At 44.2% G+C, this 13,013-nt stretch overlaps 1 protein-coding gene across 2 annotated transcripts in view; it reads right to left on the bottom strand.

The window, feature by feature from the left end:
• LOC132990351 (keratin, type II cytoskeletal 8-like) overlaps window positions 1–13,013 on the bottom strand; it is a 232,406-nt gene that overhangs the window by 172,532 nt on the left and 46,861 nt on the right. The window contains exons 8-9 of one of the 2 annotated variants that reach the window (XM_061058575.1): window positions 12,028–12,295; window positions 8,494–9,404 (exon numbers count right to left, since the gene is read on the bottom strand). In XM_061058575.1, coding sequence (XP_060914558.1) covers window positions 9,289–9,404; window positions 12,028–12,295 — 384 coding nt within the window. In that variant the 3' untranslated portion in view covers window positions 8,494–9,288. Of the gene's footprint in view, window positions 9,405–12,027; window positions 12,296–13,013 lie in introns of those variants that run through there. The other variant, XM_061058574.1, reaches the window with a different exon arrangement.

Raw genomic sequence — 13,013 nt, forward strand, 5'->3', positions numbered from 1 at the left:
TGACGTCGGACTAACAAATTTTTATCGAGGGGGGCTAGAACTGAGCGTTACATGCAGCTAATGCTACAGCTAACAGGAGGACGAAGGAGAAGCTGCGTTTCCGCGGACTTTGAATTTTTGCACATAGATGTGCCTAAACATGCACAGGACACTTGGAAAACACACTAAAGAGCATATAAAACCAGAAAAAACATAATATGGGCCCTTTAATGTCTCTGTTACTTGTGTGTAACTCTCTGTGTTTTTGTGAACTTCGTTTGTTCTTCTGACCCCCAATTTCCACATAATCCGGTCAATCAGCGCCACAGGAAGTCAGACAAGGAAACACACAGAGCACCCAGTCAATTTCAAAATAAAACACAATATACGGTCTTGCAATCATATTTTTCATCACTTTATCAACATGCACCGAATGAACAGCAAATCATCCTGAGAAAGACAAAGCAACATGTTGGCTACGCTTTGCTGGGCTCACGTTCCAGAAACAGATCCAGTGGGGCAGGAAGTGCGCTGTCCGATGGAGCGAAACCATGGCGCTGAGGGACCGCAGGGCGCACAGAATCTGTGGGGATTCAGGGTGTTGTTCTTTTTGTTCTAGACCTTCTGATCGAAGAGACCCTGCTTCTTGTGTGGATGTTTCTTTTCATGACATTACGGCATTTGTTCTTTGACATTTCACAAGAGTTTACTTCACGAGCCGAGCAGTCGAGTGTCCGGCTCTGCTCGCCGTCACCAAGTCAAGAGGGCGTCGCCAGGAGTCAGAACCCCTGAGAATCTTTTGCTTACAGTCAAGAATCTTCTCTGTGTTAAATTAATTTGATCTATGTTACACAATCCGTACAATCTTTGAAATACGTTATGATGAAGTTCAGCTGCAAGATATAACAATTCATCTTCTTCATAAGAGCTGTCCTTTTGTTTGATTATTATTATTTTAAAGTTGTGCCTAAGTTTCATGCGGGGTGGGGGGGGGAAGAAGGGGACGGGTCAAGAATGGAGGAACGTATGATTTAATGATTCCCCAGGATGTATAATTTGACCTCCAATATTGAAAATAAAAAGATTTCATTACAAAGAATGTCTTTTTTGAAGCATTTTGAATTGCCTTGTCACTGAAATGAGCTTTAAATAAACTGAAACTTTGTTAAATGTTTTTAATTGCTACATTTGTTTTAGGCTTTTGAAATTGTATTTTAAAATCAAAAGTTTACTTAAACCTCTTTCTGCATCTTATCCCCTATCCCTTTTCCAAGCCCGGCGCAGTCTAGGCCTGTGAAGGCTGTTTCGTCATGAAGATTTCTGCCTTTTAATAAGAATGTTTTTTCTTACCACTGTAACTTTTGCTGCTTCGCTAAAGTGCTCATGATGGATAGGCCGGGTCTTTGTAATATAGCAATAAGTAAAGTCTTTTACCTGCTCTTTGTGTCTCGAGATAACACTTGTTATGAGTTGACACGATACAAATAAAAATTGATTGATTAATTTTCAGCTTCTCCTTGTGGAGATCTTTTTTGCCTTTACAGTTTGTTTGTCCTTGTGGGCTACCGTACCACCACCACTTTGAGTGAGATGACTTGTGCAGGTTTTGACCCCCCCACATGTGCATGCCCAGTCCATTAGAACGATCACTTTAAGTGCTTCATGTGGTGTGATAGAGTTAGGTACTGAAACTTTACTAAACTGCTTCAGCGGACGGAGAGTGTTCATGATTCTGTTTTTTTTAAAACTGTGGTTGTAGCAGAAAGTATTCCCAGTTGCATGTACTGGTCTAAACGTGAATGCAACATTCACGGCAATCCCAACATTCACTGAAAATACGCATAAGCAAATTTACCTGCTCTTTTCTTTGTGCAGCCAGTTGAGCATCTGGAAGTCGTGTAGCCTTTTGAAGCGAGCGTCTGTCAGCTCAGACGTGTTGACTCAGACGTGCTGAAGAGGCTGATTGAGGGCCCGGTGTCGGAGCAGAGAGGTTAGTAAGACACCCGGCTTCCTCCCAGCTTAATTTCAAAGTGCTACTGTAGTGAGGAGATTAGAGGGAGCGAGGGGTGCAGGGTGTGAGAGCAGGCTGCCGAACAACAGCGGTTTCCATGCAACCTCGGTAATCGTGCATTCAGGAGGACGGCGGCGGCGATAAGACATAAAAGACATGAGACTCGAGGAGAACCCTGATACTTAATATGAGACGGGGAGGGCGATAGCGGCGGCAGGCGACAAATACTACGTGTCACTTTCTTTTGTCGTCGGGGGGGAAATTAAATCTGCGAGGTAAATAAAAGATGGAACAACAGCAGCCGAGGAGGAGGGAGAGCGGGATCCAACAATTTTATTTTCCCGCGTCTGTCTCACACACCGCTTAAGCGCACTACTTACAAGCTGATATTATTAGCCAATCATAACAATCTGTCTCGTGTAAGCTGATTGTAGAAGGTGCAATCCCCTCACTGTGCTGATCAGACAGCCGGGGCCCAGGTACATAATGTATCCTGGAATAATTATGGGATTTGCGGGAGATGTTAGGCTTTGTAAGTGCTTTCATTGTGACAGCGTTGGGTTGTTTGACACAGCGGTACTCCCGGTGCACAATGCCCCAGGGCCTGCTGCAGCAGAGGGGGGGTCGGACTTCTACAGACATGTCCTTTAATCACTGCATTCCTTGTCACACTTTCAGTCAGAGTGATAACATTAGCGCTGACTGCATGATAATCACCGCTGTCAAAGTGGAGCGACTGCTGTGATCTCACCAGAGAGGGTTAATTACTTATTAAATTACTTTTTTCATTTTTATTTTTAACCGCTTGGATCTCTCGTGTTGCAACTTAAAAACTGTCACTGTGACTTCTTCTTTGATTACATGTCTGCAGAACTCACCATGATTCATAACAGTGCTTTTACACTTGCAGAAAACTCCTGGAAAAACTTTGGATATTTGCCGGAGGAGCTGCACGTGTGAACCGCTCACTCAGGAAGATTTCATGCCTGACATTTGTTTTTAGAAATGTTTAAGAGAACATGTGTGAAAACAGGAAGGAGTTCAGAAGTTAAAGTCAGGTGTTTGGACAGTGAGCATGTCAGCGATTCTCTGTTGTCATTGGTTACCATGTTGTCATTGGTTACCATGAAGCTGCTACATGTCGAGTTGACGGCATGGAGCAGCCAGCGATATAAAAATTATCCACTGGAGGAGATCTGTTCCTTTTGTAATTAATGACATAAACCCTAATCGTGATCTGAGCTCCCTCTTTGATAACGCTCCACTCTGCCGGGCTGCGAGGCTTTGACGACAGCTCCAGCGATAGAAGATAGGAGTTCTTTGTCGAAGCCGAGCAGAGGGAACCGACTCCGTGTTAATGAAGAGGGCCGTCTAAAGCCCCGCAGTGTTGGCTGCTGCCTGAAGGCCTGTGACCCAGACCTGACCACAACGCGCTATTTTTAGGACGGAGCAATAAGCCACTGAGGCCCGCTGGCTGGACAGTCTGTGAGAGGAGCACGGGGGGAAGATTGAACTGGGGAAAAAAAACACTTTTAACCAGCAAGAGAAACACTAAACTTACAGTAGAAAACTGTAAAAGACAGAATATATGAACCAAATTCACTTTGCTCAGAATGTGTTTTAACCTTGTTTAACAGGTTTCCAGGTTTTTAAATCAGATAAATGTAATTAAGAAAAAGGACAATAAGTCTGTAAAGAAACTGGATAATTAAAATCATGAACATTGGGTTTTATTTCAAGGTGAATTGACATCCTTTATAACCACTGACCATGATCTATAGTCCACAAAACAACATTGTTAACTAGAAATACACAGCTGTCCTCTTTAAAGTTTGACACTATCCAACAATATTCTCAGCTCAAGCTGGCTTCACACACCAGACGATTCTCAAATCTGAAGATTTGAAAAATGTTGGAGACCATTTTTAATATTATAATCCTCTGACCGCACACACTAGATGACTTTGGCCCGACCGGGAGATCACACACCTGCAGTTTTTAAGTAACAATCTCACAGAAACTCACAGAAAAAGAAGAAGAAGAAGAAGAAGAAGAAGAAGAAGAAGAAGAAGAAGAAGTTTTGCAGCTAGAAAATGAGAAAACCTAAATCCTGGTTTAGAAACCAGATTATGTGCGGCCTTATACTATTTGAAGGTGAGTTGTCAGAGAATTCAACATCCGGCTGGTGACGTTGAAGTCTGCTCGCTGTCTTTGGATGCTGCAGGTCTGACCTGAAATCGATTCTATATCAGGGGGGCTCCGACTCAATGGGTAGCAGTAAAATAATCATAATGGCACCAAAAACTTTCAGAGTATTCATTAGACAATTAATCGGTTGTGACAAACTGTGAATTAGACCACGCCCCCCCCCCGGTCGTTGAAGGATGCAAATCGGGCCTTAAACCTGCTCGTGTGTAGCCAGCTTTAGAAGTGGTTTAATGTCGGCCGCGTGTCCCTCTGGAGTCTCACCATGTTTTGTCTTTGCAATTAAGTGATCAACAAGGAAGCAGTGGAAAAGATTAGGATTTAAGATTCCCTGTTTTTTTGCAGGATTTGCAACATGAGTAAATGTCAGCGTTTTATAAGAGCTATTGAGCAAACCAGCCTGAGTGTGACATCAGAGGAACATGATGAGCGGAGGATGCCCTCGTTTTCAGTTTACCACAAAAGTTTGACACAAAAAAACAAGCAGAAGAAAAATGATCAGACGTCCGTGTTCTTGGTCCAGTAGAGCTTTAATGAACAGACAGTTACGCCAGTGTTACATTAGACACCAAGAGGCCGAAGGGGAGTAAATGCCGATACAAATTTCTCACTAGTCTAATACGTCCTACAGGTAGAATAAATTATACTATGGCAACATACACACATGCCGAACAGAAAGCAGAACAAAAACAAGCAGAGGAAAAAGGACCAAGAGGTAAACAGAGGGGGGGTAAGGGGGCGGGGCTTAGTGAGCATATCTGTACATTTGATCCTTAATGCTCTCCTTGGTTTTGCAGTCATTGAAAAAATATATATACACAAGGTAGAAGGTTAAAACACAGCCGGCATCCAAAGAGTTAACGCGGCTCTCGTGGAGGTGCAGAGGAATTCTTAAAAAAAGCCTCTGTGTCGGACGCCGCCTTCATTATAGGTACACGAGGACACCAGCATCCCGTGGGAGTGAAGAAGAACGTAACCAACATGGCGTCATCTTTAAGTTTCAGGAATTCAACACCGAGCGAGTCTCTGGAATGACGTTAAACACACAAAAGAAAAAACAAAGACAAAAAGATAACTTAAAAATGTCGACGCATGTTCTGATTGTTTAAGTTTGCATGGAATGAAACGACGAGGGGGAGCGACTCTCTGTTTGGTCTCCTGCAGCATGTTAAGCAAAAAAAAAAGTGTTTCTCTACGCTGGCGTCTTTGTCAGCGGCGTCGCTCCGGTCCTGAGCAGAGCTTAAAGGTTCCCCCCCCGTTGAGATCCTGGAGGAGTGGAGCGATGAGGAGCTTCCCCCTCTAGGTCGAAAACGGTCGGTTAAAGTGAAGAACATCCCGTCTGTCTGTCAGTGCAACACATCCTAACAAACAGAGACTTTAAAGGAGCTCAGCTAGTTTGTAGTTTGAAACCAGAAAGCCAAAGGTAATTTTTTTGAGAAATCAAAGGTCACAAATGAATCTTTAAATAAACTTCTAATACATTTGTTTTGGCCCATGTCGTGACTCTCTGATCTATACAATCTGTTTAAATAAAGGCCTGGAATTAACTGCAGACTGCTTCTATTATTAAGACTGTGAAGATTCTTAAATGTTGATTTTGTGCGACACTTTCTCACCGTGCAGCTTTGTTAGCTTGATTATACTTTTAAATTATGATCATGTAGTTTCCCATTTAGCCTCTTTTTTTTGGACAACGTGCCTCTGTAGTCGAGTGGTGAAGCATGACAAACATGAAAGTTTGTTTAAAAAGACATCTCTGTTAATAAAGGATCTTTTATACGGCATCAGAGCGCCTCAGACTTCCAGTTTAGACGGCCCATCTTCACAACATACTTTGTCTGTAATCATTTATTCATGAGCTGTTTGACTTCTGTCCCCTGTTCTTGAAGAGATTCTGATTTCTCTAAAAAAAAAATTGACTCTGTGCAGCGCTCGCTTCAGCCCGTTGTTCTTGGTTTTTCAGGAAAAAGCTCGATTCCTGTTAATTAGAACTAAAGCACAAGGACGTTGGTTTCATCTGTGTGACTGAAGACCTTTTCAGAAAGCTTTTCCTGCTGGTCATCACGTCTGTGTGCATTCATATTGAATCTGCACAGCACACACAGCGCTGCGCTCCCCCGCTTAAACCGTCTCACTTCTGTTTACTACCTCCAAATACGGATCAGAGGGGGATCACTTGAACCCACAACCTTCAGTCGTATTTTCAGTGTTGGCCATGTTCTAATCGGGACCATTTTTCAGATTGACTGCGTCGATTATTAAGTCCCGAAACCCTCCAGATGATAGTACATATATTTTGAATGTTTCTCCTTACATAGACCGGGTTGAACCCACCGCTGCAAAATGATTGAAAGAAATGCTGTTTGATAAAAAGTTTGAAATTCAGTCTTTGACGTCTCGACCTGATTTCAACGTTTAAATCTCGGCTCGTGCTCTCTGATTTGGTTTTTATGCTGAATTTCAAATCTGCTCCTCAGGATCCATAAAGTCCGGTGTTTTTTTTCCACCGCTTGCAAAAGTTCACATGCTTCGTTCTGCGTCACTTGACTTCACCGGCACGTTAAAACAACAAGTCAGCGTCCAATGATTGAGCTAGAGGGGAAACTGGGCTTCATTTACTCCCATCTCATTAAATATACTCATTAAAAAGTTAAACACATAAAGACCTCTCTCTAATATACACCTGGTTCATATAAAGGCCGGGGGCTCTTTGCATTGGGGGCAAATTAAATCTACTATTTGATCATTTACATTATCTTCATTTTACTGGTACAACACAGAGTCAGTGAACGCAACACGCTTCCTCCCAGTTCACCAGGGCTGACATCGCTGGGTGCGAACTATAGCAAACTGCTGTGACATGAGCAAATCATGACAGGAATACACTGAGGGTAAACATTAGTCAGGTAAGTCTGTAAGTCCTTATTCAAAGACTTACAGGTGAATATTAATGTTGGCTCGTCATCGTGCTGTCCAGCGCTTGTTATTAATCAGGAAATGGAAATATGGAAACATGAAATCATCTGGAATGTAAAAGGATAAGACGTGGTCCTAAGCTGTCCGGAGTAAAAGTCCGTCTCCACGGCGACGGTGGGGGAAGCGGCCGTCCCGCTGGATGTCAGCTGCTCAGTCAGGAGCTTGTCTGACCTCCAACTCTGTCCCAAAGCTCTTCAGGAGGTCTTGATGTTGATAAGCGGGACTGCACCGTCAGAGCGGGGGCGTCTCTTCAGGAGTGGCTGAAGCGGTCCGTATCAGTCTGCTGCAGAGGTTTTTATCTCCCTCACAAACTCACACACTCACATCCACACATGGGTACCTGCAACCTGCAAGCTTTTTAAGCTGCCAATATTTTGTGCTGATATTCAGAATCTAGAAAGTTTACAAGAAATAGAAAGTGTACGGGGTTACCCTGATGTTTTCTGTGTCTCAAGGTGAAAAACTGTTTAGAAAACTGTTCAAACTTTGACCTCTTACAGGTCAGGATTTTCCTGTTTTTTTTGGTCGGTTTTGAATTTCACACCGATCTGTGATGATTTCTGCGGTCTGAAGTACAACACGTGTAGCTGTGAGGTAGCGTCCATGAGCCGGAATCAAATCATTCACACTCGAAACAAAAAAATAATATGTCAGCCTAATAACATCATGAAACTGAAATCTCTGGAGTGTCAGCCTCACATGTGAACTGCTTTCTGCTACAGACCGCTCTCGACTCCAGGCGGCGTTCAAGTGCCCCAAACCACAAACTGCAAACACCAAAGTGGCTGCAGTTTGGTTTTTCTTTAGGCACAAAAGAAACTTTGTTACATCGAGGAAAAATACAGTTTTGGTCATTCAGGGAATTTTTTAAAGAAGGGAATTTAGTCATGTTTCACACTTGGCATATCTCGAGTCAATTAAAGTGATTTAATTCTTACATCGGTTCTGCAAAGGACTTTAGTCTATGTGGAAAGTTTGTTTAAAGGCTTTATATGCATGTTAAGGAAGGAGAACTCAGACTGAAAGAGACAGAATATTGATATTATCCACAGATTGGAAAATATGAAATGATAATAACAGTAACAATAATAACCTGTAAAGGCTTTATATGTGATGTTTTGATCCAGCAGATGTCGCCCTTGAGCACCAACATGAAACCAAAACAACTCGCGCTGCATTGTTGTGTTAGCATGCTAATGCTAGCGATCTTTATTATGCTCGTATCTTCACACTGCATGTAAATTTACCTGAAATGAGCGTGATCTAGAAACACAGTTAAGCAGTGAGTACAGTATGTTATTAAATTAACTCAATTAAACAACTTTTATACTCGAGGGGAGGAGTCAGCCGGCCGTCCCGGCGAAGTAAACAAACTGAAGATAAGACTCTGAAAACTCTGAAAACATCACAGACAGTGGGACTCGGGTGTTACACCCATTGTAGACAGTCATGACTCACAGAGTTATTTTCAGAGGATATACTTGATTTATATTATATTGTGAAAAATCACACATAAAGCCTTTAAGGCCGTTTCTCGCCCTTGACCACCAAACGTGCCGACTTTATGCCTCCACATGTCGTCCGCTTTCTGCAACGCTTTTGTACAAATACTTCAAATTGAAATAAATTAGTCTGCACTAAAAAAAAAAAAAAAGGAAATTTCTGCCCGTGTGCTTAAGACTGTATTTTTCTGTGAGCATATTAAGAGCGTCCGGGTTGTGGTGATGTTGCTTCAGACCAAACATCTGTTCCAGAGTATCATGTAGAGAGCAGTTAGCACTCCATCTAAAATGAAAAGCTCTAAATGTACTAATTATCAGTAGTTTGAAGTCGCCTGATATCGTGTAAGAATGAGCTGTAATGTGAACCTATAAAAACTCAAAGTGGAGTCCTGGTTGTGGATTTGGTCGGTCCCGCGGGGAATGTTTTTAAAGCTTGAACAGCTGCATCATTACGTCCTCTTTAACGCAGGAGGAGCAGAGAGATAAAATGAAGTATGGCTATGACACTCACACACTCACACTCAGGGAGACGTGTACAGGTGGTAGCAGGAGGTGTGGGGTTGTGCTGGTGACCAGGTGTCATTTTTCTTTTAATTGAGATGTTTTAGGTGAGTACTAGTAGGCCTGGCCGGTCTCGACCTGCAGCAGTCCGAGTACAGCCGAGTGGTCGGCCAGCTTCATCCGGCGCTGACTGGACAGACTCACGTTCTTGGCCAGGTAGTCCACTGCAGCTGGAGAGGAGGAGAGAGAGAGAGAGAGGGGCGGTCAAACACAATCCTCTTCATAGCCTCGTCAAGGCGTTCATACTCTAGATCAGTGATACTCAACCCGAGGCTCTCCAAAGTCATTATTTAAAAAAGAGAAACATAGTCAGCGTAAGTATTCTTTGCAAGTCATGTCACTGTGTTCCCCCAAACATATTTTAGCAAAGAAAGAGAAGAGGTTTTCTGATTGTGGCTCTTGAAGAAATAAATATATATAAAAAATAAATTGTGATACATACTCGATTCAGACACACACACACAGACACACACACAGACACACACACACACACACAGACACACACACACACACACAGACACACACACACAGACACACAGACACACACACACACACACACACACACACACACACACAGAAACACACACACACACACACACACACACACACACAGACACACACACAGACACACACAGACACACACACACACACACACACACACAGACAGACACACACACACACACACAGACACACACACACACACACACACACACACAGACACACACACACAGACACACACACACACACACACACACAGACACACACACACACACACACACACACACACAGACACACACACACAGACACACACACACACACACACACACAGAGACACACACACACACACACACACACACACACACACACACACACACACAGACACACACACACACACACACACACACAGACAGACACACACACACACACACACACACACACACACACACACACAGACAGACACACACACACACACACACACACACACACACACACACACAGACAGGTAGTCTCCTGCTCCTTTGAGAGAGCTGGCATTAACGCTCAGCATATTTTCCTCTCATGGCGCTGGATGTCGCCCCTCCCCGGGTTCAGCTGCTGATAACTTCTCTTTTATGGGGCAGGAGAGAGGAGGGCTGACAGCAGATGTGATGTGACACGGTGTGTTAGGGCGTGTGAGCGTGTGTGTGTGTGTGTCGTGGCTATCGAGGGGGGGCGATAAGTAAGGCATGTCAGTTAGGATGCTAGCGTGCACAGAAAGGAGGCTGTCACTCTGCGCTGAGGAATGAGAGAAAGAAGAGCACCTATGGGTGGGCAGGTCTGTCTGCCAAGATGCCAGTCACCCAGACAGCTAGTGGGGGAGCAGTGTGTGTGTGTGTGTGTGTGTGTGTGTGTGTGTGTGTGTGTGTGTGTATGTGTGTTTGTGTTTCACAAGGGTTTAGTGAGGCCCTCTAAAGGAAGCTGTTTTTCCTGTCAACCAGGTTTATACCCTAAATCCCTGTTGAGCAGTCACACTGAGAGTCCTCTGCCTCCTAGATAGAGCCTATCAGATAACACACACTCACACACACATGTACAAACACAGGTACAACACACACACACACACACACACACACACACACGCTCACACACCTCAGCTATTTTGACAGTATGCACTTTAATCTGTCAGGAGCTTCCTGCAATAGAACAAGAGAAGAGTCAAATGTCTGAAGTAAACGTTTAAATCTGTCTGCAGGAGGGAGAGGAGGCGGCGGCGGGGGCGGCGGCGGGCCTCGAACGTCACGTCACAGCGGCTCACTTACAGCATCACAGAGATTCTTATTTAAAGAAACGCTTTGCAACACATAACCTGAATCGTATTGCTGCCGATGAGATCGTTTAACAGTCATCGAACGGTTGAAAGAAAAAATCCACGCGAGGATAATTTAGCTTGAAATTACATTTAATGTCCACATGGCCGTGTGGCAGCTTCCTCCGTACGATGGACGTTGATACTCAGGGATTCAACACCTGCTACTGGATGCTTTGAATTTCCCTCGGGATCAATAAAGTATCTATCTATCTTTGACTTCATTAACTATAACTACAATCTTTCCCTGATCACAGTTATACTAAAGCTGAAATGCTCAGGTAGAGTAGAAAGTGAAAATATAAAGGAAAATAAATAATTGCTGTAACCAGAAATAAGGAATAACTTGTAATTAAAAAGACACAGATATTTTCTGGATATTGAAAAGTTGTTCATTGTCGTCACAGAAAGCTTTCACATTTCTTTAACCAGTGAGCATTAGGGCGTTCTCTGAGACGGCAACAACGACCCTCTTCCTGCTTCAACATCTACTGCGTCGCTCAGAGGATGAAACGAGCCTGTGCTGCGCTGAACGACAGTTTTTTATTATTTATTTTGTTAAGATTTATTTTTGGGCTTCTTGTGCATTTAATGGAGAGGTAGGACAGTTGATAGAGTCGGAAATCAGGGAGAGAGAGAGAGAGAGAGAGAGAGAGAGAGAGAGAGAGAGAGAGAGAGAGAGAGAGAGAGAGAGAGAGTGGGGAATGACATGCAGGAAAGGAGCAACAGGCAGGACCTGAACCTGGGCCGGACTTTTGGGTCAAGCGGACTCGGATCCAGTGCCCGGTTCCCTAGAGTGAAACCCCCTTTAGAGTGCAATTAAATGAGTTTGGATTGTAAGTAATGAATTGAACCAGGGTGGTGTGGTTGGACTGGTTACTATCACTCTGTTTTTCTCATTCAGTGTTGTAACTGATGCAGAAAGTGAAAAAAGAAATCAGACTCACTCTGGCCGTACTGACTGTACTGGTATCCGGCTGCAGCCACAGCGGGGTCCATGCTGTAGCTGGTGGTGCTGTATGTCGGGGGGCAGTAGGACTGGGACGAGGGGAGGCTGTCCACCGTCTTAATGGAGGCCTCGGCCGAACGCTGGCTGCAGCTGGCTGAGATGGAGTTGGACGGGGAGGAGTCCAGGGCGCTGTGGAGCGGCGAGATGGAGAAGTCGTGTTGCTGCTGCGAGGAAACGCCGCTGGGGTTGCTCAGGATGCTCATCACCTGCGAACACAGAGAGGAGATGATGTCAGCTGACTGTTTCTCTCCAACTCTCCGGTACAGAGAACGATAGCTCGTTGTTAGCCACCTAAACCTTCCTCTGCGGCCAGAAAAAACCTCCACCTTACTCACAAGATATCTCATGAGCTAACGGGCACATTATCAGAGAAGCAAACATTTTAGAGACACGCTGGTTGTCACGGCAACCACATTGTTCATTCTGGGAGTTGCAGCAGTCACATCAGCCACTTTCCAGAATCAGTGGCTGTTGCAATAATTGGTCGTCTAACGAGATCTCACAAAAAATTTGAGAAAAAAAATCACAAATTCTTAACGACACATTCCGATGTTGGGCGGTGACGTGTTTATAAAATAAAGTCCTTCAGACCAATCAAGTCCAGCTCTCTATACTTCAGCTCCTTTCTGCTACTTGAAGGAGTCTTTCTTGCATTTTGCTTTCCCAAATATCCCCCCCCCCCCCCCCCCAACTAATCCCGGTACCTTTAATTGAAGTCAGCGAGTTTATGCTAAATATGCAGATTTGGAGAATTTTTCCACTTTCAAGTTGCACAAAGGGCGGCTCTGTGGTGACAGGCCACCTCCTTGTAGCCCTGAATGGGGAGTGTCAGGCTGCTAGAAACCCCTCACCTCCTCGCTCGAGTCGAGTTTTGACATCTCCTGGGGTCCTGGAGGCTCTACTGCTCAACCTCTGTCTCTCTCT

Source organism: Labrus mixtus, chromosome 15 (genome assembly GCF_963584025.1).
Source record: "Labrus mixtus chromosome 15, fLabMix1.1, whole genome shotgun sequence".
Classification (NCBI taxonomy): Eukaryota; Metazoa; Chordata; class Actinopteri; order Labriformes; family Labridae; genus Labrus; species Labrus mixtus.